Source organism: Cyprinodon tularosa, unplaced genomic scaffold, assembly GCF_016077235.1.
Source record: "Cyprinodon tularosa strain WSP-4 unplaced genomic scaffold, ASM1607723v1 ctg154, whole genome shotgun sequence".
NCBI lineage: Eukaryota > Metazoa > Chordata > Actinopteri > Cyprinodontiformes > Cyprinodontidae > Cyprinodon > Cyprinodon tularosa.
Window position 1 is genome coordinate 469,927 of NW_024038375.1, and position 26,920 is coordinate 496,846.

General features: G+C 42.0%; 1 protein-coding gene across 1 annotated transcript; it reads right to left on the reverse strand.

The window, feature by feature from the left end:
* Positions 1-319: 319 nt before the first annotated feature.
* On the reverse strand, positions 320-23,430 carry LOC119780001. Its single transcript, XM_038279887.1, has 7 exons — positions 23,407-23,430; positions 8,166-8,234; positions 1,845-1,952; positions 1,570-1,738; positions 1,129-1,277; positions 906-990; positions 320-826 (listed from the first exon to the last, which is right to left on the reverse strand). The coding sequence occupies exons 1-7, from the start codon at positions 23,423-23,425 to the stop codon at positions 712-714; spliced, it is 714 nt and encodes a 237-aa protein (XP_038135815.1). The 5' UTR covers positions 23,426-23,430; the 3' UTR covers positions 320-711.
* Between the last annotated feature and the right edge of the window lie 3,490 nt (positions 23,431-26,920).

The following is a 26,920-nucleotide window of genomic DNA, read 5'->3' on the forward strand; positions in this document are numbered from 1 at the left end:
AGAAGGGCTGGAGAAAACCCAGAAGGTCAAGGCATCAGTGGTGCCTGTGATCATTGGGGCACTCAGGGCAGTGACCCCCAAACTTGAGGAGTGAGTACAGCAGATCCCTGGAAATACATCAGGCATCTCGGTTCAGTAAAGTGCAGTTCTAGGAACAGCAAAGATACTGTGCAGAACTCTCAAGCTGCCAGGCCACTGGTAGAGGAAAAACTCCCCCTTTTTCCAAACAAACCAACCCTGTTATGTGTATAACCTTTTGACAAATTCAATCCTGTGGATTTTGGTAATTTATTAGAAGAATATCACTGACACAGTTGAACTCTTGGTGCACATGCTTTATTACAGAAATGGCTATTGCACAGAAAATCTGTGCTGTTGCATTTTTTAATTAAATTTTTCATGCTCTTTTATCAGTAGTGATTAGGCAGGGTTTGAGTAAAATGTTATTTTTCGGAAACTTTAAGTTGTATGACAGAAAGCAAGAACAAATCACTAGCCAACAAAATTAAGGGTCCCCAAAAATAAACCACAATCTCTGCATTAATTTATTAATAAACAATCAGAATTTAGCAATCACTGACCAGCTATTAAATTGTCGTGCATGATCTACATGTTTGGTATTGCACCTCAACATAGGTGGGTTTAGCTTTACAACTTTCAGTTGTGTTGTATTGTAATCTTTCCTTAACCCAATTTGAAGGTAGCTTCCACTTAAAGTAGAGAATTAATGTAATCATTCAAGGTTCTCTCCAGGGCAAGATCAGCTGACAAAAGCCAGCATTGCACTGTCAAAGGATTGGTAATACTGTAGTCAGCTGCAGTGGAACTGCAAAAGAAATACATTGTTAAACAACCTTTTCCTTAAAGCTGTAAATTCATAAAAAAGGATAGGTCAAAACATTTACCTGGAAACAGAAATCTCTCTGTTTTTGATCTTCAGTTTTGCATCAGATTGTTGTTGAACCTCCTCATAATCTCTTGGCTTTAAAGCTAAATCAAAATGACACATGTAACATTAAGAGGTTTATATGAATGATCATAACCTATTACAGATATCCTAGAAGCGACAACAATACACATTTTCTAAATGTTCATAGACTGAAGAAAAAAAAAAGAAATTTTACTGACCTAAAATCCCTTCGGTGTTGTTGGCAAATGGCTTCTGCCGCAAAACAGGCCACAAAAATTTGTTGCCATTCTTCTCATGAACATAGATGACTAAACGCACGTCCTCTACTGCAACATCAATTTCTTTGTCACGCTGGATTACTGTAAAGCTAGAAAAAAAAAGTTCACAAATTTGAAATAAACTTCAAAAACAGTTAATTACCAACACACTTATGCTGCTGGGTATAAAGTTACATGCATATACTTTTCTAAGAGGCATTTATTATGCTTTTTTTTATCATGGCAGGTGCAACAAAAATACCTATAAAGATGATGTTCATTAGGTCCTGTACTTTCAAGTTAGCGTAATTCAGAAGCTATATAAAATGAGTATGAAATGAATATGAAATTAAGTTCTTCTGTTTTCAGGAGGATGAATGAATAAAAAAAAAAGAGGGTCACCTTCCAACTGTGATGGGATCCTGTCCAATGTAGCGCGTTGTTGACTGACCCTGTTGAATGTTGATTACCTCTGTATTAACCTCAACATGCTCGTCAGCATTGAGGTGAATAGCAATCGTACTAAAGCCTCCATTTGTAATTGAATCCAGCTGACCATTTACATACAGCTCTAATTCCAACGATATCAAATAAAGATTATTTCAACAGGGAAACATATGAGACTTTCATTGAGAGGCATTTTTGGTTTAAATTGCCCAAACAGAATTGTTACTGACCCTTGTTGGGGTGGTGAAGAAGTTTAAGAATGACAGCTCCAATGACATCAAAGCAAAGTGGAAGAGATGTATTTTCAGTCTTCAGCAACAATCTGTGAGAAACAGGAACTAGCAACAGACAAGTTTGTGTAAAAGCTCTAATTTTGTGGAAAGCCCCAACATAAAAAAATCTCAACATGCCTGTAAAAGCCTGAACATATCCTGTATTACTACACAGGCCTAAGCAGAGACTGAGTACTTGAATTATCCCTAGAGATTATGAAAAGTCATACTGTGCATCAATTAGATTACGGATACACTTATCATTACATTTCTCTTTTATGTTATCACTTTTTTCTCAGAATTTTGAGATTAAAGTTAGAATTCTGACTTTTCCTATGAAAGAGGATTAGAGGTGTTGGATGTTTTGGTAAGTAGCTACACTCCTTTACTTTAAGGTCATTCAAACAAACCTTCTTTTTGAGGAAAACTGTCTATTTTGAGTGTAAAAGCCTCCCTGTATTTTTCTTTACCTTTTTGTAGCTAGGGCAATCTTTTGTCTAACCAGAACAGAAAGCACACTGGCTATAAAAACTGCATTTGTTCTCCTTTGCAAGGATGAATAAGCACTGCTTAAATGAAGAACACCAATCTCATTTCTTGTTAATATATTACTTAGACCTTTTTTTGATGACAACATACTACTTGGATAGTTTCTCTATGAAGAGGGAAAGAAGAGAGAGACCATGATTTCCGGCCAATTATATGAGAATACACCTCCCCATTAACTAGGAGTCAGAGAGCAGAAGGTTACAGGCTACTTAATTGTCTGAACTATCCAATTGAAAAGGGTCTGTCCCCAGGACCTGGGAGGTTGAGAAGCAACCCTCCCCTTACCTCTACGCCTATACCTAAGAATACGGTGGACTGTGTAAACCAGGTCCCCATCAATGAATCTTGCAGGTGGAGGTGACCTAGAATTGGGCACAAACCTGGAGGTTTTTACAGGTCTAACCCAAGATACATGAAAGGTGGGGTGGATCCTTAAACAACGAGGGAGGTGGAGGTGGACAGCCACCAGTTTCACCACCTTGGCAATAGGGAATAGCCCAACAAAGCGCAGAACCAGCTTCTTGCTGTGGACCTTAAGAGGCAGATCCTTAGTGGAAAACCAAACTCTGTAACCCACCATGTAAGTGGGTGCCGCAACCCTCTGGCGGTTGGCAGCCTTAGCTTGACCAACCAGGGCTTTAGAGATGGCCCTCCTGGCTCATCTCCAAGCCCACTGGCACCTAAGAGCAGAAAGGTGGATGGAATAAAACCTGACATGATGAACACCTGTGGCTGAAAACGAAACACAACATAAAACGGAGAAAGTTCAGTGGTGCTAGAGGGAGCTGAGTTAATGGCATGTTCGACCCAGGGGATTTGGCTGGCCCACTTGGTGGGATCAGCCTCACAGAGGATGCAGATCTTAGTTTCAACCTCCTGGTTGGCCCTCTCTGTCAGACCATCCGTTTGGGGGTGAAAACCTGATAAGAGACTGACAGAGACCCCTAACAAAGAACAGAACTCCCTTCAGAACCGGGAGATAAACTGGGGACCCCTGTCAGAGACAATGTCAGTGGGGAGACCATGGAGCCGGAAAAACCTTATGGTCCAGGACCTCCCCCATTTCCTTAGCTGGGAAGTTTTTTGGCAGAGGGACCAAATGCACCGTCTTAGAGAATGATAGTGAGGATGACAATGTTACCATCAGAGAAAGGCAACCCTTTAACAAAGTTCATGGCAATCTGGGACCAAGACAGGGATGGAATGGGCAAAGACTGGAGAAAAGCAGAGGAAGGCATTTTGGATGATTTGGATTGGTTACACTGAGGGCAGGCTGCCACAATCTCTCGCACATCTACAGACAGAGAAGGCCACCAAAACTGAGAATGAACAATGTGAATAGTCTTAGTAATACCAGGATAACAGAACAAAATAATTACAGAACTCAATGACATTTCCTCTCAGAGCATTAGGAACAAAACAGACGATCAGACCAACAATCACTGGGAAGGTTGGTTGAGAAGGTCTAACCTCCCGCTCAATGTTAACCACGGAGACAGCACACCTCAGAGATTCAGGCAAGACACTCTCCTCAGCCCCACTGAGACAATCCCTGTCCACCTTAAACACCCTGGACAAAGCATTGGGTTTGCTATTCTTAGACCCAGGGCTGTAAGACAGAGAGAAATGGAATCTACCAAAAAGCAGTGCCCACCTAGCATGTCTAGGATTAAGTCTCTTGGCTGACTTAAGGTACTCCAGATTTGTATAGTCTGTCCAAACCAGAAACGGAATACTGGAACCCTCCAGCCACTGTCTCCACTACTCAAAAGCCAGTTTGACTGCCAGCAACTCTATATCCCCGACATCATAGTTCTGCTCAGCTGCTGACAGTTTCTTGGAAAAGAAAGCACAAAGGTGGATCCTCTCATCCTCAGCCTCCCGACTGAGCACCGCCCTGACACCGGTACTAGAAGCATCTACCTTGACAAAAACCTGCATCTTGGGGTCGGGGACACCAGAACTGGAGACAAGGTGAAGGCGGCCCTGGGCCTCTGAAAACCTTGATCCACCAGACTGGACGAGCAAAACTTGAGCTTGGATGATGTGACGGCATGAAGGGGCGCTGCCACCTGACTGTAGTTCCTAATGAACCGGTGGTAAAAATGGGCAAATCCGAAAAACCTCTAAGCTGCTTCCGACCAATTGGTGACACCCCACACCTCCAAGGGATCCATGGAGTTCTGGTCAGGGGAGACAACAAAGCCCATGAAAGAGATAGTGCTCACGTGAAACTCACACCTCTCTGCCTTGACGAATAACTGGTTCTGAAGAAGGCGAAGCAACACTGATCACTGATCAAGTCTGAAGAGTAAATGAAAATGTCATTAATGTTAACGAAGAGAAGAAAAAAAACCCATGTCCCTAAGACCCTCACAACCATGTTCTGAAAAACCACTGGTGCATTTGTGAGCCCAAAAGGCATCACCAGATATTCATAGTGACCATTCGGGGTGTTGAAAGCGGTCCTCTACGCATCACCCTCCCTAAACCCACCAGGTGATATGCATTGTGGAGATCCAGCTTGGTGAAATCCCTGAGCTCCCTAAATCTGATTAAATGCTGAGTTAATCAGTTTAATGAACTGATTGAACACCTGTCAAAGATCATGGTACTCCTCGGGGACCTTAGTAAGATCCTGATAAAACTCTGGATCAACAGAGTACCCCAAAATTTTGGACTTAGCCGATCATAAACAAGAACCCGAACAAACAATGGACCAACCCAAATTTCAACCCTTTGCTAGTCAATATGCGGGTTGTGCTTAGTTAGCCAGATAGAACCCAATATAACAGGAATCTGAGGTGAATCATTGATAAGAAAAACTAAAAGTTCAACATGGTTCCCTCCCCACCAACAGCTCAACAAGTTTAGTCATAAGAGATTTCTGGTTGAGCTGATGTCCATCTAAGGCTAGTCACAGGAAAGAGTCACAGGAAGCAGAACTTCTGGGGAGGCAGAAAGCCTGGCCCGGCTCAGCAGGATCCTCCCCCTTCCTAGAGAGCCTGATCCTCTTACCTCTTCCCTGCTTCAATAACCCCACTGAATCATCTCTGCTGGGTACAATGAGGCTAAAGACATGGACCAGCTCCTCAGAAATCCTCATAGGATTTGCACAGAGAGGAGTTATTCTGCCATTCCAATGTTCCCCATAAGTTTGCCCTGCCCGCTAACAGCGAGATAAGCCAGCTTTGCCCGATCAGATGGAAATGAGGAGGGCTACAGCTCGAAGTGGATTTCACATCGAGTTAGAAAAGCTCTGCACTGCTCCGTATTAGCCATATGCAATTATGGAGTACGCAGACGTGGTACTTGACAGTCAGAGACAGCAGGCAGAGGCATAGACTTTGGCATGGCTATGTGGGAAAGATCAGAGGCAGCTGAAGTTGTCTAAAGCTTGCGGTGGGTGGAGCTCCGAGAGCTCCAGGTGATTAGCAGAACTGATGATAACCGACGCCAAGAAGCAACAGTGGGAATATCGAGAGCCGAAGTCAAAGAAGAACCAAGAGCTGACAAGAAAGGGAATCCAAGCCGAGGTCAGAAATACAGTCCAAGTTCGGTAAGCCGGTAGAATCCAGGAATTAGTCTAGAAGAGATCAAACTAACAGAGTGGATGAGTCAAAGCAACACGCAAGATCCACAAGACAGAAAACAGGTCACAATCAAATAAAATCGTACCAGAACAATAATCAGAATGCTAGAGTTACTCTCACCAAACAGCTTGAATAATGTGGCACTGGTGACTGGAAAACAAGCAGCATATATAGGAGCTGGAAACCGGTGGATCAGACAAACAGTAATGAGAAACTGAGCGGATTTAAACAGGTGAATGGAATGAGAAATCAAGCCAGCCACCAGTGCCAGGATCATGAGAGTAGCAGCAGTATGATTGCAAAAGCAGTGACAGGCTAAACCGTTATGAAGTTGCAGTGACAATACAAATGGATTAGTCAATGTAAGCCACACTGTCCGAATACTTTAGTTTTGGCACGATTGTAACCTTTGTACTCGAAACTGTATCTGCACTTCAAGCAAGGCACTCATTATTGAGGGTGTGTAGAGTGTGGTGCAAGTATTGGAACTGGGCCTATGTTTGTTGAAGGGAGTGTAGGTGTTTACTTACATGTGAGCACATGTAAATTAGCATGAGTCAGAAACCTTGTTGGTACTCCTTGGTAAAATGGAAAGGGAGGCACTTCTATAGGTAGATACACCCTAACAAGTTCAATAAAATATACAAAATTTAACTATGCTGACTCACATTCGCCCGACGATAGACTGGCAACCTGTCTAGGGTGTACCCTGCCTTTCTCCCGTAGACAGCTGGAGATAGGCACCAGCACCTCTCCCGCACCAGTAGTGATAAATGTGACTGAAAATGGACGGATGGATGGACGACTCACTTTCCTCAAACTGACAGGTTTCTCTCTCACATTGGTAGATTAGGAAGGTTAATAGGTTTTACAACCCCTTTTCCGCAGCAATTACACTCATTTAAGTCAATTGTAAAAGGTATAATTTCAGTCACATTTTGACAACTTTCACCGGAATGCACTGGTGAGAACCTTGCTGTGATGTCAATCTGGTAATTTCATCCGTACTCTAATTTATCCCCCTTTAACCAAATAATCCATTTAATCTCAAACTGCTATTTACTCTAAACAAAGAATACTGTAACCATTTATTTAACTGCTAATTCATTTAAATCTTTTCTTTGTTGTTTTTTTTTTAGTTTCACTGCTTTTAGCTTTAGTTTAGTCAGTGTATTTGATGAAGTATAAAGAAAAAAAATTATAAAAAGTGCTTTATTTGATTTAGGCCTGTTGGCTATTATGAGATGAAGCAGATGAACACAAAATAATTGTCAGTGATATTCTTCTGCCACAAAAGGCAAGACAAAGAGACAAAGACAAATGCTGATGAAGGTTCTCAGTCATCCAGGTCATAGTCATTCCGTAAAAATTCAAAAAATATCCACTGGACTTGGCTTTCAAGATTTGAAGACGTTTCACCGCCTCTCCAGGAAGCTTTCTCAATTCAAATGTCTGGATCCGCAGTGAGTTTGAGTCTTATATGGACAAGGCCCTGTATTGCTTGGAAACATGCAAATGGTAACCGATGAATGGCTCGTTTAGTTCCATCATTAGCCTGTAATATCTGAACCTGTCTATGATTCTAGGGGTCGGTCGTTAAAGGGGGGATTGCCATTAAGGGGGGGATTGTCTCCTGTAATACCTGAAACCTGTCTATGATTGTTAAAGGTCGGTCGTTAAGGAGGTATTGTTCACCGGCTGGAGCGGGTAGGTCGCTACCCGCACCAGCACCTACCCGCTCCAGCCGGTGAACAATACCTCCTTAACGACCGACCCCTAGAATCATAGACAGGTTCAGATATAACAGGCTAACGATGGAACTAAACGAGTCATTCATCGGTTACCATTTGCATGTTTCCAAGCAATACAGGGCCTTGTCCATATAAGACTCAAACTCACTGCGGATCCAGACATTTGAATTGAGAAAGCTTCCTGGAGAGGTGGCGAAACGTCTTCAAATCTTGAAAACCAAGTCCAGTGGATATTTTTTGAATTTTTACGGAACAAAGACAAATGTAGATAGAAAGACAGAGAGACAGATGGTCCAACATAAGCTGCAACATAAGCTATGAAAAGCAAACACATTTATAAAATTTTGTTGGAATAGAGATTGTAATTTGTTGTTTCAATACTTTACCAGATGTTGTCATGCCCACTGTCCTTTGTAAAATGTCCACACTGTGTGTCGTCGAACTGTCTATGTTGACTGTAAAGAAAAAAGTTTCACTTTTCTGTCACAGATACATGGTCTATATTAAAAACATTTCAATATGAGTTAAAAGTAACCTAAATAAAACCAAAAAACAGTTTTCAAATTATGACTTCATAAAAAAAGACAATTGAAAAACAATGTTTAACCTTAATTTATATAAAATACATTTTAACCTGAAGAGACTCACAAAGAAATGTTGCAATTGGAAAATATTCTTATATCATATATCATATTCATTAAAATATATCTATCTAAGGAAAATGAGCTGATTGCGTGGACTCTTTGACTCTCTGCTATCCCTCACACTAAACATGCATGCAGCAACAGTGGAGAGGAAATCTCCCTTTTAACAGGAAGAAACCTCTAGCAGAACCAGGCTCAGTGTGGGCGGCCATCTGCAGAGGCCGACTGGGATTCAAGGAGACAGAAGCAGATGAAGACATAAACAAAATAAGTTATTTGGCGCTCAGGCCCAGACAGAAGACTTTGATGCTGTGAATCAACAAAAGCTTGGATGGGTAACTGAGAAAAGTGCTAGATCAGGCTTCCCCTGGGGCCCGGACACTGGTAGTGAAATAAGCCAGGGGGTAAGTGGGACTAAGAGTGAGGGAGGAGATGGTTCGGAGGTGGGTGAAAGCGTGCTTGCGTGTGGAGGATAGAAGCTGGGGCAGGAGCTAAATGAAGGGGATCTCGCAAGATGATTGGTTTTGGAGAAGGTGCAGCCCTTGAGTTGATTGGCTGGAGCTGAAGGGGACATTGCAGGTGGTTCGGGTGAAGGTGATCAGAGTCTTCCAGATTGTGATTTTCTACACACAGGGTTTATACAAAATTAAATTTTGTTTAGTACAGCTCTCAAGACACACAGTCTAATGGCAGTAGGGAAGAAGCTGTTTTTGAATCTGCTGGACCTGCATTGGATGCTTTGAAGCCTCTTCCCTAAGGGCAGCAGGGAGAACAGTCCATAGTGGGAATGTGAGGGGTCATTTATGATGTAACGGGTTCGGGACACGCACATCTGAATAAAATTTCTTTTATGGAGGGAAGAGGAGCCCTGATGATCCTCTCTGCAGTTCTCACTACTCTCCTGACCTTCTTCCAGTCTGCGGCTTTGCAGCCTCCACACCACCCAGTGAGTCAGTTGGTCAGGGCTCAGTGTTGGTGCTTCTACAGAAGGTTGTGAGGATGGGGGGGCAGATGGGCTCTCCTCATCCTCTGCAGGAAGTACATGCGCTTTTGTGCCCTTTTGACCATTGAGGTACCTGTCCAGGTAAGATTGTCTGTGGTGTGCGCCCACAGGAATTTGGTCCTGCTGACCAGCTCTACAGCTGAGCTGTTGATGAATGGTGGAGCGTGGTTAGGCCGATTCTTCCTCAAGTCAACGATGATCTCCTTCGTTTTTTCCACATTCAGGACCAGGTTGTTGTCTCTGCACCAGCCCACCAGCTGCTCCACCTCCTCTCTGTAGTCCTGCTTGTTGTTGTCTCTGATGAGGCTCACCACTGTGGTGTCGTATGCGAACTTCACAATGTATTTGGTGGTTAACCTGGGGATGCAGTTGTGTGTCATTGGAGTGAGCAGCAGTGGGCTCAGGACACAGCCCTTAGAGGAGCCCGTGCATGTGTGTTTGTATTTTCAAGCTATGCCAGGAGGGTGTTGGGGCATGGGATCATTTGACTTTTGAAAATCTAATACCAAAAACATTCAGCAGATAGCAAAAGTGCATCTATATCTAGTGTGAATGAGAGGTCGTGTTCGGGGAGGAAAGCACAAGCCCTTATTTTTAACTCGCATACAGACAGTGGTACATTGGCTGTTGCCGTAGCTACCGGCAAACGTGTAGTGTGCGTGGCCGCAGGAACAGCAGCTTGATGACCAGGGTCTAACTCATGTTTACGTAGCACCTTCCTGGACCACAGCATGCCGGAGTTTATGAACTGCATTGTGCTCCATGCAATTCCGTTCTCTCTATCGTTCTCTAGTTGCCCAAAGGAAGGCATTACTTGGATATAACAAAACCGAAATATCTTCGGAAAAGCTCCAAATGACACAAAACTCATATGGGTGAGTAGAACATGATGTAATAACGTAAAATCAAGGGAGCAATGTAAAAAAAATGGTGTTCCCCTTTAATAAGCGTTCCCTCTCAGGAGTGGGTCCATGCTTATGCATGTGCATTTCTTTTTAAGTGGAGAGGGTGGGTCTTTTCAAAAATTCATGAAAATCCTCCATTATATCTTTAATATGAACTGGTTCTAAAGGCGATCACTCTTTTCAACATGAATACTCTCTGGAGGTCTAAAACGCCTATGTCATTCATGTCTGTCTGAGGGTCTGTTGGGGCAATGAGCAAAGTTTCGTCTCCTCTCAACGTTTTCTTGCTCATAGTTTTTCATGTGCTTATTTAAACTGCATTTAACCAGCTTTTCACAAACCATACATGTTTGTTTTCATTTATGTTATTTTTTTGCTCCGATGGTCTCTCTATCTCTCCTGGGTCTGAGAAGCGCTGTTGTTCGTATGTGTAGTGAGAGCTGAGCTGAGCCTGTGTGCTGAGCCGGGGACGAGAGGCGAGGGGGGAGGAGCAAAGCGCTGGAATTACACAGCAGCAGACTGCTGAATCTGCTGCACTTAGTGCGCGCAGGAGAGAATAAATAGTATCTAGTTAAGTGAATATTGTTCAATATCAATACCAGTGTTGGTATCGATAGTATCGATCCTAGGATCGATCCACCCACCTCTACTGCACATTTTGAGTATGTTTGGCTCAACCTGCTGCTGTGAAGCAGGATTCTCCACCATGAACAGAAACGAAAATAAATATTGATCCAGGCTCAAAATTAGCATCTTGATAAGTGCTTGAGAATGGCTTTGTCTCCATTCAAACCCAGGTTCAAAGCCTTGCAGTGGAGCCTAAAGCCCACTTATCTCATTAAGCCAGAAAAAAAAAAAAAAAACAAAAAAAAAAAAGTCCGTTCAGGTGATTTATAAAATATGTGAATCAGGAAATTGTCTATATACCAAACTGAACGTTTTCTATATGCAAGGCTTATTTCCAAACTAAGGTTGGATCTAAAGACAGAAAAAGTGTCTATGAAGGGTTTTACTTTTCACAATTCAAAATTACAAACAAGATTTGCTGTCAAAAAAATCAGAGTTAAGGACTGAATTCCTTACAAGAAAGCCTTTCACAAAGCTGTTCATGTTGGGGTGATCTATATAACTTACAGAACAGTGCAGATAATGCAATAAAAGTGCAGATAAAGCATAAATGGAGAGAATGACATGGTTTAGTAAGAATTTAATAATGTCACTAAAGTTTCTTTTACTTTAAATCTTTTAAAAATAAACAGAGGTGTCAAGTAAAAAAAGTACAAATACTCTTTACTGTAATTAAGTACACTTTTTAGGTATCTATACTTTACTTCACTACTTATTTTTCTTCCTACTTCTGACTTCTACTCATTTCATTTTCACACAAGTATCTGTACTTTCTATTCCTTACATTTTTAAAACAAACGTTACTCTTGGCTTCGGTTTAATGTTATAAAACATAATTTCACGTCATGTGTGCCATCCAGTGCAGATCATTGGTGCCATCTACATCTAATGAAAAATAGTGTAATTGGATGAGTTCAGGGGCGGATCTATAGGGGTGGCTACGGGAGCAATTGACTCCCCCGAAATCTGATTGGCTACCCCAACTGCCACCCCAGCTGATTGACGGCACCGCTAAAACAGTTGCACGTCTGAAGTCTTTGACTGCGATGTTCTTCCTGTACAGTAGATGGCGCAATGCAGCATGCGCTATGCAGCCCCTTTCCAGTCGTGAATCTAGGGTGAAAGAAGAAGAACTAAAGCGGCTGTGGAGCCACCGAGTGCAACAAGCATAACATTAGTTAACAAACAACATTCTTTGGGAAAAGGCTGTGCGCTCTCGAGATGGATTTTATTCTCGTTTGGACCGACTGACTTATATCGGTGAGTAGGTTGCACAACCACAGATTATATTCATAAAAGAAGCTCAATAACTAAGAGTTTGATAAGTTCAGTCAATGAGGATCATCCTCTGTTCAATTGATGTCTGTTTCATAAATCAGAATGTTAAGGACAAGCCCTTGCTTTTCACGAAGGGCCGCTAGAAGCTAGTCTGGCTGTAAACAGACAGGTGCAGGTGGGTGATATTGATGGGTTTCAGTGTCAATTTCTGTGATTTCATGCCCACATCTGCTAAAAATACTGCTGACGAGAACAGAAACTATTTCATTTTTTTTAATGTCCGTGTCTAGAACCTTCTGAATTATGAAACCAGCAATATCTTTGATCAGAACCGTTTGCCCATGTCATGAAGGGCATTACTAGTCGTAGATAATTCACGACCGATGTAGTTAGCCAGTAAAGTTATGGCAGGCTGAAACCTTAATTGAATGGATAGATTGCAGTCACTAGACATGTATTATTGTTGTGTTCTGATATTTCTAGGCTGTAAAAATGTAGTCTATATTCATTAATTTCCTTGTGCATCATTTTGGACACGAAATGTTGCATTTTGCTTTGATAAGTAACAAAACGTTTTTTTCCCGGTTGACAATGAAAAGACAGGGAGGCACGATTTATAACTACTTTAAGAGAAACAGATCAGGCTTAGAGCAGATCAGCAGCCCCGGCAGCCCTCATCCTGGGACTAGTCAGGAAAGTCCGGCAGAATCCAGCCTGTCATCATCGCCAGGTTTGAACATACAGAAGCAGTCACATGTTCAGTTATTTTAAATTATATTTAACATTATTTCAGATGTTCAGTTCAGTCATTTTAAGTTATGTTAAACATTATTATGAATGTTGGTTATTGTTGTATGTTCAGTTTTAGACAATGGTTGTTGATTTTGATCATACTATTAAATAAATATTTTTCTACTATGTAGGTGTGAGAGTGGACCAAGACGATGACAGGTCCCAACCTGGAACCATTACCGAGGAGTGTCAGGCACAACACAGCCCACCAACATCAGGTCAGAGCAAGTCAGAAATGCCAAGTTCAGTCAGTACATTAACATTATTTATTTATATTATTTTCATTGTTATTATTGTTTCACAATATAGTTCCTTCTGAGGAAGGCTCTGAGGCTTCTGAGCAGGACGACGACCCAGACCCAGAGCAACCAGAGCCTGAAGATGTGCTTCCCTGATTGTAGTAGGGAAAACAATTTGTATGCTGGGTGAGTGGGATCTTTGATCTGTGTTTCTGTTATCAGAGAGTTGAAGAATGTACCATATTCATTTTGTGCATAAATAAACTACAAATTGTACTCAAAATTGCAACTTTTGTCTGCTTAGTATGTGGCTACTTAAATATGATTGCAAATTACTGCTTACAAGGTTTATATAAGAAAGGTCAATAAGCCTTAATTAACTTGTAAATTATGCACCAAAGATAACCACAGACTAGTTGGCTTTCATCTGTAGCCCCTGGAAGTTTGATGTTGAAAGAAGTGTGTGTGTGGGTGTGTGTGTGTGTGTGTGTGTGTGTGTGTGTGTGTACATATAGAGTATAACACAAGAATGATAAGTCATTACTCATGACATGTCAAAGAAGAACATAAGACAGGACCAACATCTGTAAGTCCATGTAGAAATAAATGATAGTGAATAATAATTTAAACGTGACATGAACAGGTATACAGCACTCGATTGCTTACAGACGGTTGGTGTTTTCTGCTGCGACATTAACGCTAGTGCATAAACTTTGCTATTTTTAAGTATAAACCATTGCCCCCCTAAAATACACTCGGCCACCCCCTTGCTACCCCAAGGATAAAAGTCTAGATCCGCCACTGGATGAGTTGACACAAACACTCAGGGCCGGATTTATCAAAGGTTTGCGTGTATAAAAACGTGAGCTATTTCACTGCGCACGCTAAAAAATGTACAAACTGATCTATCAACAGCGTGCTAAAAGGATTTGGCCTTTAAAATGTGCTAAATAGCGCCTGTTATCCATTTAGTACTTTTTCTGCAATGAATATGCAATATGGGGCGTTTACACGCAAAAGTGCGTCTTGTGGGAGAAGAAAAAGTAAATATATTAATTTAGCACTCGCAAAGTGATTTATCAAACCTGAAAGCAATTTTGCTTACGGTATCTGACTCTATATTTAACACGTTTCAAAAGAAGGTGCAAATGGTCTGTATGCGTAATTGCGCACACATGGCAGCGGTTATTGTCGCAAGAAGGAGACATCGAAATGAAGCAAGGAGACGCTGAGAACGCATTTTTTCACTCCGTGTGAATATTTTTGGAATGAACGAGGAAACAATCAAAACATATCGTTTATCCAGCATTGCCATTTTGGAGCTGCAATTCCAGTGATTTGCTCCTCACAGAGCGTCAGCTGTACTTGTTCCTCAATGCTGGTCAGAGGCATCTCATCTACTGTGCCCCCTCCTGTTTTGTTCGCAGATGTTTTGTTATATGCCAGTTTTTCTTTGGTTCGCCTTCTAATATCCTGGTATCTTCTTTTTACTTCATCCACTGTTCGCAAGGTTTCACCAACAGCGTTTACTTTATTACAGATTTGTTTACATATAGCGTTCCTCTGTGTGACAGTCACACTTCTTTGCTGTCCAAACTCGCCATGCCGCAAACCACCAAACGCGCAAAACCATCATTTAAATAGGGCGTCTCCAACAGTTTTGCACCTGCCACCAGTTACGCAATCGCTCTTGTTAAATCACCCGCAAACCATGGTTCAGCCCCTCGCGCAAAATTCCAGTTTGCGAGCGCAAATTACCGCACGCAAAATTGGATCTTGATAAATCCGGCCCTCATTGTCTAACATTGTCTATTCATCACATTTGTGCTGACGCCAAAGGAAATCATCAGAAGCAAGTAGGTGTTCTTCAAACTGTAAACGTGAATTGTCTATACCATGCTGCAATGTCGGATTCAGAAAAAGATGTTGAAATGTCTTAAAGGTCGGACACAGGCGAGACGGTATCAGGAGATGGAGATGAAAATCTATAAATTATTTTTTTTTTACTCTTATTTTGATTATTTTTAATGATTAAAACATGCTGGAATTTTATATTTTAATGAGGGTTTTTCTTTAAAGTATTTTATTATATTGCTTAAAACAATTAAATGCCTGGAAAGAGTCAAAAAAAGAGGTAAGTACGAATATTTATCTTATTTACGTGATTATGTTTAATGAAAAAGAAAGCCTTGCAGATGACGTTACAATTATTGTTGCTGATACTGAGGATGATTTTTTTGTTATGTTGCATATGGTAGATGTGTGAGATGTCTTACCATTTTTTAAATATTGCATATAATGATGAAAAAAAACTTGAATCCATGTTTCCTACATAAAAAGATAGATAATAATATTAAAGAGTATTTATCTAAAGACCTTTTTTTTTTAAAAATTACACAACATGTCACATCAAATAAACCAATGCAAGAGTAAAATCTCAACTAACATCCCAGATATACTTTTCACCTTGACAGTATGGTCCCAAAAGTAGGGATAGCACTCAAAAATCAAACCATGTTTGGATTTACCCTAAAATCTGGTTATTGTAAATCTAAGGTGAAAGTCATTTTAAAACATAATAAAAAGAATAACTAAACATTTTCTTATTATAAATCGATTTCCTACATATGTTAAGAACAAAACACCATGCAATAAATAGTAACAATTTGTTCACAATTCATAATCTAAAAACAAAAGCACAGAATTCGAGGTCCATTTGGGAGCTGGAAAAGTGGTCTTCAATAGCTTCAAATTTTACAGGCCAGCTCCTAATTACCTAAATCAAGCAATGCTATCCAATCATTAGTTTTTTTAATTTGTGGAATTCAGCATAGTGTGTCCTCCTTGGATAGAAATTATTTAAAAATGGGCCACAAACAATAGTTCTTTTGATAGATGGCCAAAGCTCAGCCATTCCCATCTTCACTTCCTGTCCTCTCACTATCCTACAACCAAAACCTGAATATCCACCAATGACTATTTGGTAACATTTTTAGGCCCTTCTCCCTCACTGTGAGTTTTTCAAAATAAGACAAATTAGCCTATAGAGAGACTTCTGATTACAATAGCACATATTTTTACAAAGTGGCACATCTTTAATTGTCTGAGGTTTATTGCCATCTGCCGAGGCTGACTGGGGTTCAAGGAGACAGAAGCAGAGATACAAATGTCAACTTTTAAGGTGGTCCCGTCCAGGAAATACACAACCAGGAAGACGAACTCCGAGCCAGCTCCCATGTCAGAGGATGAAGAGAGTACATCCAGCCAATAACAGTCAGAGAAACAGGACTACACTGAAAAACAGGGCGATCTTGAACATCTATAAACAAAGGTGCTGATGGCAGCAGCACAGCTGATATTTCTCTCCAGGATGGTGTCACAGCCAAACAGGCAGAGAGGAGGCAAAGCTACTATGAGAAAAAGTTTAGAGCATAACGAGCGATATAGAGATATAACTAATAGATTCTGCAGAGTTGTGTAATAGAGAGGCAATTTGCATGCTGGCAGTGAAGACAGTTAAGAAGGAGAGATGTTTACGTGAAAGGAGGAGAGGCTGGAAGCCTCTTCTAGACAACTAGTCACTAGAGATTAGATGTGTCGAGCAAGCTGGACGTTGGATGTTTTGCTGTTAATAAACACATTCATATGTCAAATAACTTGCATATAATAAAAAACAATGCCAACAGTGCCACTTTTAATCTTTTAGCCAGAACTGAGAAGGACTTGGACAAGGAACTTGTTTGGCTGTGACACCATCCTGGAGAGAAATATCAGCTGTGCTGCTGCCATTAACACCTTTGTTTATAGATGTTGGAGATCAGCCTGTTTTCCAGTGTAGTCCTGTTTCTCTGACTATGACTGGCTGCATGTGCTCTCTTCATCCTCTAACATAGGAGTTTGCTCGGAGCTTGTCTGCCTGGCTGTGTGTTTCCTAGAGCAGGCCGCCTTTTACAGTTGCTTTTTGTATCTCTGCTTCTGTCTCCTGGAACCCCAGTCGGCCTCGGCAGATGGCCACTCACACTCGGCTTGGTTCTGCTGGAGGTTTCTTCCTGTTAAAAGGGAGTTTTTATCTCTACTGTCACTACAAGCATGCTTAGTGTGAGGGATTGCATCCGAGTCAATGAGTCGATGCAATCATCTGTGTTGGGAGCTGGAGTAATTCCATCTTTCTCCAGCAGAGTCCGCTGTGGATCCTCCTGAGTGAGCCTTCTGCACAGCTGCAGCCCATCAGATCATCAGAGGATCCACTACTTAAGCTGTCTTCAGACCTTGCCTCAACGCTGCAGTGTTGATCCAGTTGGTCAGCGCCTAAGCCTAGACTCTCAGTGAATCTTTGTGACTTTTGAATCCAGCCTGGATTCTAACCCTTGTCTCTGTCTTCCAGGAAACCAGTTTCTCCTCTGTGGAGCTCAGGAAGAGCTAACCTGCCGAGCCTACCCTCAGAGCCAAACCTGAAGAACCTCAGTGAACTTCCATGCAGCTCAGGACTAAGAGCTGGAAAACTCAAAGCCAAGGTCTGCTCAAAAATAGAAGTAAGACGCTGAAGCAGCTTGCGGACTCTGCTGATCAACTCCTCTCCAGATCCAACAGTGACCCTCTCAAAGCTATCTACAAGAACCCTCAAGGTACAATCAGTAACAATCAAGAAAGCAAGCTCCAAAGTGCAACGCTAACTGAACTGTCTCTTACGCAGACTCCGGTGAACCAGTTTCCAGGCCCAAACCAGAACCAGTCATATCAGTGTGCTTGTGACCAAATAACTTGTTAAACTTTTACTCCTGTGTCCGTCTAGTGGTGTTCTGCATAATTGGGTCACTCTCTGTGCACCCATCATGACAGAACACTGCGGCCAAACTCAAGGCCCAGCAGATCACCTCACCCGTCGCTTGGAGGAGCAGGATGCCCAAATTCAAGGACAAACCCAAACGCTCCGTGAGTTATATCGCTTGGTTGATACTCATAATCATATGCTTCAGAGCTATGCTAACTACTTGAACAGCGCTAATGCTGCACCGGCACCTCAACCATTTCCGGGTCCAGTTCCTCCTCCGAGGTCACCAGCAGTGACGTCATCCGAGTTCCGCCCAAGTCTTCCAGAGAGATTTTCTGGTAACATGAAAGACTGCAAAGGATTTTTGTTTCAATGTCGTTTAATTTTTCAGAACTCTCCAGGCAGTTTTTCCACGGATTATAAAAAGATAACTTTCATCCTTTCTCAGCTTACAGGAAGAGCCTTGGAGTGGGCTCAGGCAAGATTTGCCTCCGATGATAGCCTCAATTGCTATTACTCTGACTTCATTTCTGAATTTACCCAAGTATTCAATCAGGAAACTGATAAAACTATTGACTCGCGAGCTCTTTTCAATCTAAAGCAGGGAAATTCTTCTGTGGCAGAAATCTCCATCAACTTCCGGGTTAAAGCGGCAGCTTCCGGATGGAACCAAAGCGCTCTGAAAGGAGCCTATTTTATGGCATTAAATGAGCACATTAAGGATGAGCTCGCAACTCTCGACGAACCAGCTACCCTCGAAGAATTAATTCGTTTGACGATCAGATTGGATAATAGAATCCATGCTAGAAACAGTTCTAAATCAAGAAGTCAGGGGACACTTTCCTCTGCCTCACATAACGTGACTGTTTGTTCTTCCCCCACAGAGCAGCTGCCCATACAGAGACCTAAGGCCCAGTCTCTCCCTCTGCCTATTCAGGCCTCTCATTCTGGTGAAAGAGATGTCGAACCCATGGATCCGGGTTTAGCCGGGCTTCCTGCCCGGCTAAATCAAAAGCCTGGGCCCGCCAGAGGATCTGAGGAGTCTGGCGGGCCAAACTAACACTAAAAAATCTCCTCGACTGTTGCTTCCAGCCACGTTGTTTTGTGCTAATCAAAGCCTCTCTTTCTCTGCATTCATCGATTCAGGCTGTGAACGAAATTTAATTGATTTGAACCTCGTCCAACAACTACAGATAGAAACAATTCCTCTGACTCAACCTCTTTGTGTTTCTGCCATTGATGGGAAAAGACTCCACCAAGTCACCCATCAAACTCAACCCCTCGAGCTACTTCTTTCAGGTAACCACCGAGAGACAATAACATTTTTGTTTTTCCCTTCGCATGCTCTCCCCTGGTGCTTGGTTTCGAATGGTTGGAGAAACATAATCCGCACATTAATTGGACTGATCGTCACCTGGAATCATGGTCAACTTCATGCCATGAAACATGCCTCTGTTTGGCTGCCCCCTTGGTGGGGTCTCCTAGAGGTGGGGGGGAGATGGACTCTCCTGACCTTTCTTCTGTTCCTTCCGAGTACCATGACTTGGGTCCTGTCTTCAGTAAGGTCAGTGCTACGTCCCTACCTCCACACAGACCATATGACTGTGCCATTGAGCTATTACCTGGAGCACCACTACCTAGCAGCAGATTATACAACATTTCCAAACCTGAACAAGAAACCATGGAGAAGTACATTAATGAATCCTTAGCTGCTGGAATAATCCGCCCATCTTCCTCTCCATTGGGCGCCGGGTTCTTCTTTGTTGGCAAAAAGGACGGTTCCCTGAGACCATGTATCGATTACAGAGGTTTGAACCAAATTACAATAAAGAATAAGTACCCACTTCCTCTACTCGCCTCAGCATTCAAACCTGTTCAAGGGGCTACTGTTTTCACAAAACTGGATTTGAGGAATGCATATCATCTTCTTAGGATCCGAGATGGAGATGAGTGGAAAACAGCCTTCAAAACCCCCTTGGGTCAATTTGAATATTTGGTGATGCCTTTTGGTTTAACTAACGCTCCAGCCTGTTTTCAAGCCCTCGTGAACAATGTGCTCAGAGACTTTTTAAATGTGTTCGTGTTCGTCTATATTGATGACATACTCATTTACTCGAAGAACCTTTCTGAACATAAAAGACATGTCCGCCTTGTGTTGCAGAGACTACTGGAGAACAAGCTGTTCGTAAAAGCAGAGAAGTGCGAATTTCATCAGTCTTCAGTCACCTTTTTGGGGTTTGTGCTCGAGGGCGGCCAGGTTAAACCATCTGAGGACAAGATAAAAGCCGTGTTAGAATGGCCAGTTCCAGAGAACCGCAAACAGCTACAGAGATTCCTGGGCTTTGCAAACTTTTATCGTCGGTTCATCAGGAACTATAGCCAGACAGCTCTTCCCTTAACCTCACTGACCTCTGTCAAACGCACTTTTCAATGGACACCTGAGGCACAATCTGCATTTGAGAAATTGAAGTCTTTGTTTTCCAGAGCACCAGTGTTAATACAGCCTGACCCATCTAAACAGTTTATCCTCGAAGTGGACGCTTCAGATTCTGGTGTTGGAGCGGTCCTATCCCAGAGACTTGACACGGATCAAAAGATCCATCCATGCGCCTTTTTCTCTCGTAGACTTTCATCCGCAGAGCAGAAATACAATGTGGGAGACCATGAGCTGTTGGCCATCAAATTGGCACTGGAGGAATGGAGACACTGGCTGGAGGGAGCTGAGCACCCGGTTCTTGTATGGACGGATCACAAGAACCTGGCTTACATCCAGTCAACCAAACAAGCCAATCCCCGTCAATCCAGGTGGTCCATATTCTTTTCACGGTTTAATCTCATTATTTCCTAGAGACCCGGATCCAAGAATGTCAAACCTGATTCTCTCTCTCGTCTTTACTCCGTCAATCAACCTGAGATGCCTGAACCAGTTCTTCCTGCTTCCTGCACTGTAGGAGTGGTTACCTGGGAGATTACTGATCTAATCAACTCCGCCCTAGCTACAGAACCCGATCCAGGTAACGGTCCAGCTAACCGAACCTATGTGCCATCTTCTGTCAGGTCCCGTCTCATCCAATGGATGCATGCTGCCAAGTTTTCCGCCCATCCGGGGGTCAGTAGAACCGTCGCCTTGATCTCAAGACGCTTCTGGTGGCCAACCCTCCATAGAGATGTCAAGGAGTATGTGTTGGCTTGCTCCACATGTGCCCGAAACAAAGCCTCACATCAACCTCCTTCTGGCCTGCTACAGCCACTTCCGGTTCCCTCGCGTCCATGGTCCCATATAGCGATTGACTTCGTCACTGGCCTCCCTGTTTCTCGAGGTATGTCCACAATCTTCACCATTGTTGACCGTTTTTCGAAGTCCTGTCATCTAATCCCACTTAGGAAACTTCCCACGGCCTTCCAGACAGCCCAGCTCTTAGTCAAACATGTCTTCCGCTTACATGGTATCCCCCAGGAGATCCTCTCGGATCGGGGTCCCCAGTTCATATCCCAAGTTTGGAAGGCATTCTGTTCTGCACTTGGCTGTAAATCCTCTCTGACATCCGGCTATCATCCTCAATCCAATGTACAAGCAGAGAGGATTAACCAGCAGCTGGAATCAACCCTTCGTTGCCTCACCTCCAACAATCCCGTCGACTGGAGCCAATATCTAACCTGGATCGAATATGCTCACAACTCCCTCAGATCTGCTTCCACTGGACAATCTCCCTTTCAGGTCAGTCTCGGTTATCAACCTCCACTTTTTCCCGCAGACGAGAGAGAGATTTCGGTCCAGTCAGTCAACCACCACATCAGACGCTGTCAGAAAGTTTGGACAGATACCATCGCAACCCTCAACTGTTCATCTGAGACAAACAAACGCTTCGCAGATTCCAGGAGACGTCCCGCCCCCGAGTACTCTGAAGGCCAAGAGGTATGGCTGTCCACTCGAGACATTCCCCTCTCGAAAACTTTCACCCAAGTTCATAGGTCCATACAAGATTTCCCGGGTCATCAATCCATCTGCCGTCCGTCTTCAACTGCCTCAGTCTCTCCGAATCCACCCAACCTTCCATGTCTCCCAAGTGAAGCCTGTCGTCTCGAGTTCTCTGTGCCCACCTTCCGACTCCCCACCACCCGCCCTGGAGGTCGACGGTCATCCCGCCTTCACCGTCCGTCGCATAGTGGACTCCCGTCGACGAGGTCGCGGCTGGCAGTACCTCGTCGACTGGGAGGGCTACGGACCGGAGGATCGCCAGTGGGTTCCGGGCTCGTACATCCTCGACCCTGCCCTAATCGAGGAGTACGAGCGTTCCTGCCCTTCGACCTCTTCCGGACCGCCAAGGGGCGGTCTTTGAGGGGGGGGGTACTGTTGGGAGCTGGAGAAATTCCATCTTTCTCCAGCAGAGTCCGCCGTGGATCCTCCTGAGTGAGCCTTCTGCACAGCTGCAGCCCATCAGATCATCAGAGGATCCACTACTTAAGCTGTCTTCAGACCTTGCCTCAACGCCGCAGTGTTGATCCAGTTGGTCAGCGCCTAAGCCTAGACTCTCAGTGAATCTTTGTGACTTTTGAATCCAGCCTGGATTCTAATCCTTGTCTCTGTCTTCCAGGAAACCAGTTTCTCCTCTGTGGAGCTCAGGAAGAGCTAACCTGCCGAGCCTACCCTCAGAGCCAAACCTGAAGAACCTCAGTGAACTTCCATGCAGCTCAGGACTAAGAGCTGGAAAACTCAAAGCCAAGGTCTGCTCAAAAATAGAAGTAAGACGCTGAAGCAGCTTGCGGACTCTGCTGATCAACTCCTCTCCAGATCCAACAGTGACCCTCTCAAAGCTATCTACAAGAACCCTCAAGGTACAATCAGTAACAATCAAGAAAGCAAGCTCCAAAGTGCAACGCTAACTGAACTGTCTCTTACGCAGACTCCGGTGAACCAGTTTCCAGGCCCGAACCAGAACCAGTCATATCAGTGTGCTTGTGACCAAATAAACTTGTTAAACTTTTACTCCTGTGTCCATCTAGTGGTGTTCTGCATAATTGGGTCACTCTCCGTGCACCCATCATGACAATCTGGTTTTCCTTAGATTGAAAACTTTGAATCAATTTGACTGTATGATCTGGTGAACAGTAAAGTGCCTTGAGATGACTTGGGTTGTGAATTGGCGCTATATGAATAAACTGAATTGAACAATACCAGGGACCTGCAAGGATTTTTATTTTCATTACTTTCTAAAAGATTTAGCCTTTTTTCAAACTTTGGGGCAAAGATGAAAGTAATTGTGGACATTAATATCTGGTTGTCACAATGTTTGAAAGGACCTTTCAGAGAATTATCAATTATGCTGTAAGAAAGTAGTGATCTTGATAATCTTGTGAGGTGTCTTACCTGGTCCATCAAAAGCCATTGGTTGCCATCCTACATAAAAAGAAATACATAATAATATTAAAGTTAAGCAAGCATCTAATCTGAAGACCTTTAAAACATGATTAAAATGTCCATTAGAGACTATAAACAGTACAGTTGAAATAAATCTTAACATTTTATATGTCACATCAAATAAACAAGTCCAAAAGTATTATCTTTTTACTTTTAGAATATGAACACAAAACTAGTGAAAGCTTATCCTGATATTAGAAAGATGATTGGAAATCTTACATCAAAAAAAGAGCCATACTTTTGATCTGTAAAGAAGGAATATACAGCAGTAAATAATAACGATTACTTGAATTTAGTAGTCAATATAACTTACTTTAAAAAATGCAAGGTCAATTAGATTTTTTTAATTTTGGGATGTCCGTATTTTATATCTTCCTTAGAAAAAAAAATTATACAGGATTAGAGGCCAAACCCATTTTTATTGAGATACCTTTAATTATCCTGTTAAGTTATCAGTATTAATACTTTTATTAACACTGAGCTGATGGGCAGTTTTGTGATACTGGTGCAGATCAGGTAGTGACAGCACATGCCTAGTGCTTTTGTCGATGGTTTAGGTGGGATTTTGCGGCAGTGTCATAGTGCCACCAAAAGGCCAAGCATATGTATGACAGGGTCTTCACCGGTGCTTGTAGCGACTATCGACCACCTTTCAATCGCTTCTGGGTGCGGGCAATCTTGGTATTACCTTGCTTACAGAATGATGTTTAGTCAGTCTTTGCTGGTTTTGTCATAAATTCTTTACCCCCTTGTGAGTATTCCTGTTTTTCATTATAAGGATTTTTTGATTTTTACTTCTTTTACCTTTTTGTTTAATTAAATCTAGCAAGAAATCACCTCAGCTTCAGCCTCTGCATTCGGGTCCTGTCAAACCTGACATTGTCTTTTGTAACTCGGCAAGACTCAAAATAACTCTGCCAGCCAACCCAAAGACAGATGCAGAGTCAGACTCAATGGTTGAAATTAAAATATATGAAACCTAATAGAATCCATTTCCTGCATATGTTAAGAACAAAACACCATGCAATAAAGAGTAACAATTTGTTCACAATTCATAATCTAAAAACAAAAACACAGAATTCAAGGTCCATTTGGTAGCTGGAAAAGAGGTTTTCAATAGCTTCAAATCTTACAGGCCAGCTCCTAATCACCTAAATCAAGCAATGCTATCATTAGTTTTGTTAATTTGTGGAATTCAGAATAGTGTGTCCTCCCTGGATAGAAATTATTTAATAATGGGCCACAAACAATAGTTCTTTTGATAGATGGCCAATGCTCAGCCATTCCCATCTTCACTTCCTCTCCTCTCACTATCCTACAACCAAAACCTGAATATCCACCAATGACTATTTGGTAACGTTTTTAGGCCCTCCTCCCTCACTGTGAGTTTTTCAAAATAAGACAAATTAGCCTATAGAGAGACTTCTGATTAAAATAGCACATATTTTTACAAAGCAGCACATCTTTAATAGTCTGAGGTTTATTGCCTTTTGTCTTTAAAAACACTGTTTTAATGTATTGTGTTGATTAGGGAGGTCTAGAGGCTGCTGCAGAGACCTTGATTGGTGAATGAGTTCACCCATCTTGGAGAACATAAAAAGGAACCGATATGGACAGGTGAACTATTTTTTTGGCTTGACTGCTGTTGTTTGATTGAGCATTAATGGAATTCAAATCACTTTATTTATATAACGCCAATTTAAAACACGTCATCTCAAGGCACTTTACCACTGGATTGCATCAACTCATTGACTCAAAGGCAATCCCTCAGACTAAGCATGCTTGTAGCAACAGTGGAGAGGAAAAACTCCCTTTTAACAGGAAGAAACCTCCAGAAGAACCAGGCTCAGTGTGAGCGGCCATCTGCCGAGGCTGACTGGGGTTCAAGGAGACAGAAGCAGAGATACAAATGTCAACTTTTAAGGCGATCCCGTCCAGGAAACACACAGCCAGGAAGATGAGCTCCAAGCCAGCCCCAATGTCAAAGGATGAAGAGAGTACATTCAGCCAGTCACAGTCAGAGAAACAGGACTACACTGAAAAACAGGCCGATCTTGAACATCTATAAACAAAGGTGCTGATGGCAGCAGCACAGCTGATATTTCTCTCCAGGATGGTGAATTATGCTGTAAGAAACTAGTGATCTTGATAATCTTGAGAGGTGTCTCACCTGATCCAAAAAAAGACGCTGATCCTCGTGCTAAATAAAAAGAAATACATAATAATATTAAAGCTAAGCATGTATTTAATCTGAAGACCTTTAAAACATGATTAAAATTTCCATTAGAGACTATAAACAGTCCAGTTGAAATAAATCTTAACATTTTATATGTCACATCAAAAAAAAAAGTCCAAAAGTATTATCTTTACTAAAATCCAAATGTAATTTTTTACTTTTAGAATATGAACACAAAACTAGTGAAAGCTTATCCTGACATTATAAAGATTATTGGAAATCTTAGGTCAAAAAAAGAGCCATACTTTTGATCTGTATGGAAGGAATATACAGTAGTAAATAATAATGATTTCTTGAATTTAGTAGTCAATATAACTCACTATAAAAAATGCGAGGAAATACTGTTCAAAAAATGCAAAACTGTTCAAAAAGAAACTGTTCAAAAAATGCAAAACCAGCAATGCGATTGCTGGTTTTGTCATAAATTCTTTACCCCCTTGTGAGTATTCCTGTTTTTCATGATATTTGGTTTTTGAAGATTTATGTTTTTGGATTTTTGCTTCTTTTACCCTTTTTTGTTTAATTAAATCTTGCAAGAAATCACCTCAGCTTCAGCCTCTGCATTCGGGTCCTGTCAAACCTGACATTGTCTTTTGTAACTGGGCAAGACAGAAAATAACTGTGCCAGCCAACCCAAAGACAGATGCAGAGTCAGACTCAATGGTTAAAATTAAAATATATAAAACCTAATAGAATTAAACTACAAAAAATAGAGTAAAAAAAATTAATAAAACTTTTTTTTTTAATATAGCTTTCAATATATAGACTCTTTAAACTGATGGTTCCTTTAAAAGGCTTTCAAAACTGAGCCTTGGTTTCATGGTGTGAATGAATGTGTCGTGATTGGCTCAGTGTGATCTTCATTTCTTGGTTTCCTTTCGTCCCGAGGTTGGTATTTTAGAGTAACTGAGTGTTTGTACCCCTTTTAAAACCCTCGTCTTTGTCATAGGTTATGAGCTGCCATTTTATGAGTTTCATAACCTAAGGTATGGCCACATTTGTAGTCCAACCCTCCCTTTTTGGTCATGTGATAAGATCCACCATTTTTTCATCAACAACCTCCAGTATTTTTCTAGCTTGTTGCTCCACCTTTTTTGACCACATGGTAGGGGTCTGCCATCTTACTTTTTGGAGTTCTGATAGTAGAACCCCCCCTTCGCTAAATACGTTAAATGAATGTAGGTTTGCCGAAGTGTTACAATACTACATTTTTTAATACATTTGTAA

Coding starts and splice junctions, on each gene's coding strand:
- LOC119780001 (XM_038279887.1), bottom strand. Junction 1,953..8,165: donor AGTGGGCATGACAACATCTG/GTAAAGTATTGA, acceptor GTCTGTTGCTAG/TTCCTGTTTCTCACAGATTG. Junction 827..905: donor AGAGAGATTTCTGTTTCCAG/GTAAATGTTTTG, acceptor TTTCTTTTGCAG/TTCCACTGCAGCTGACTACA.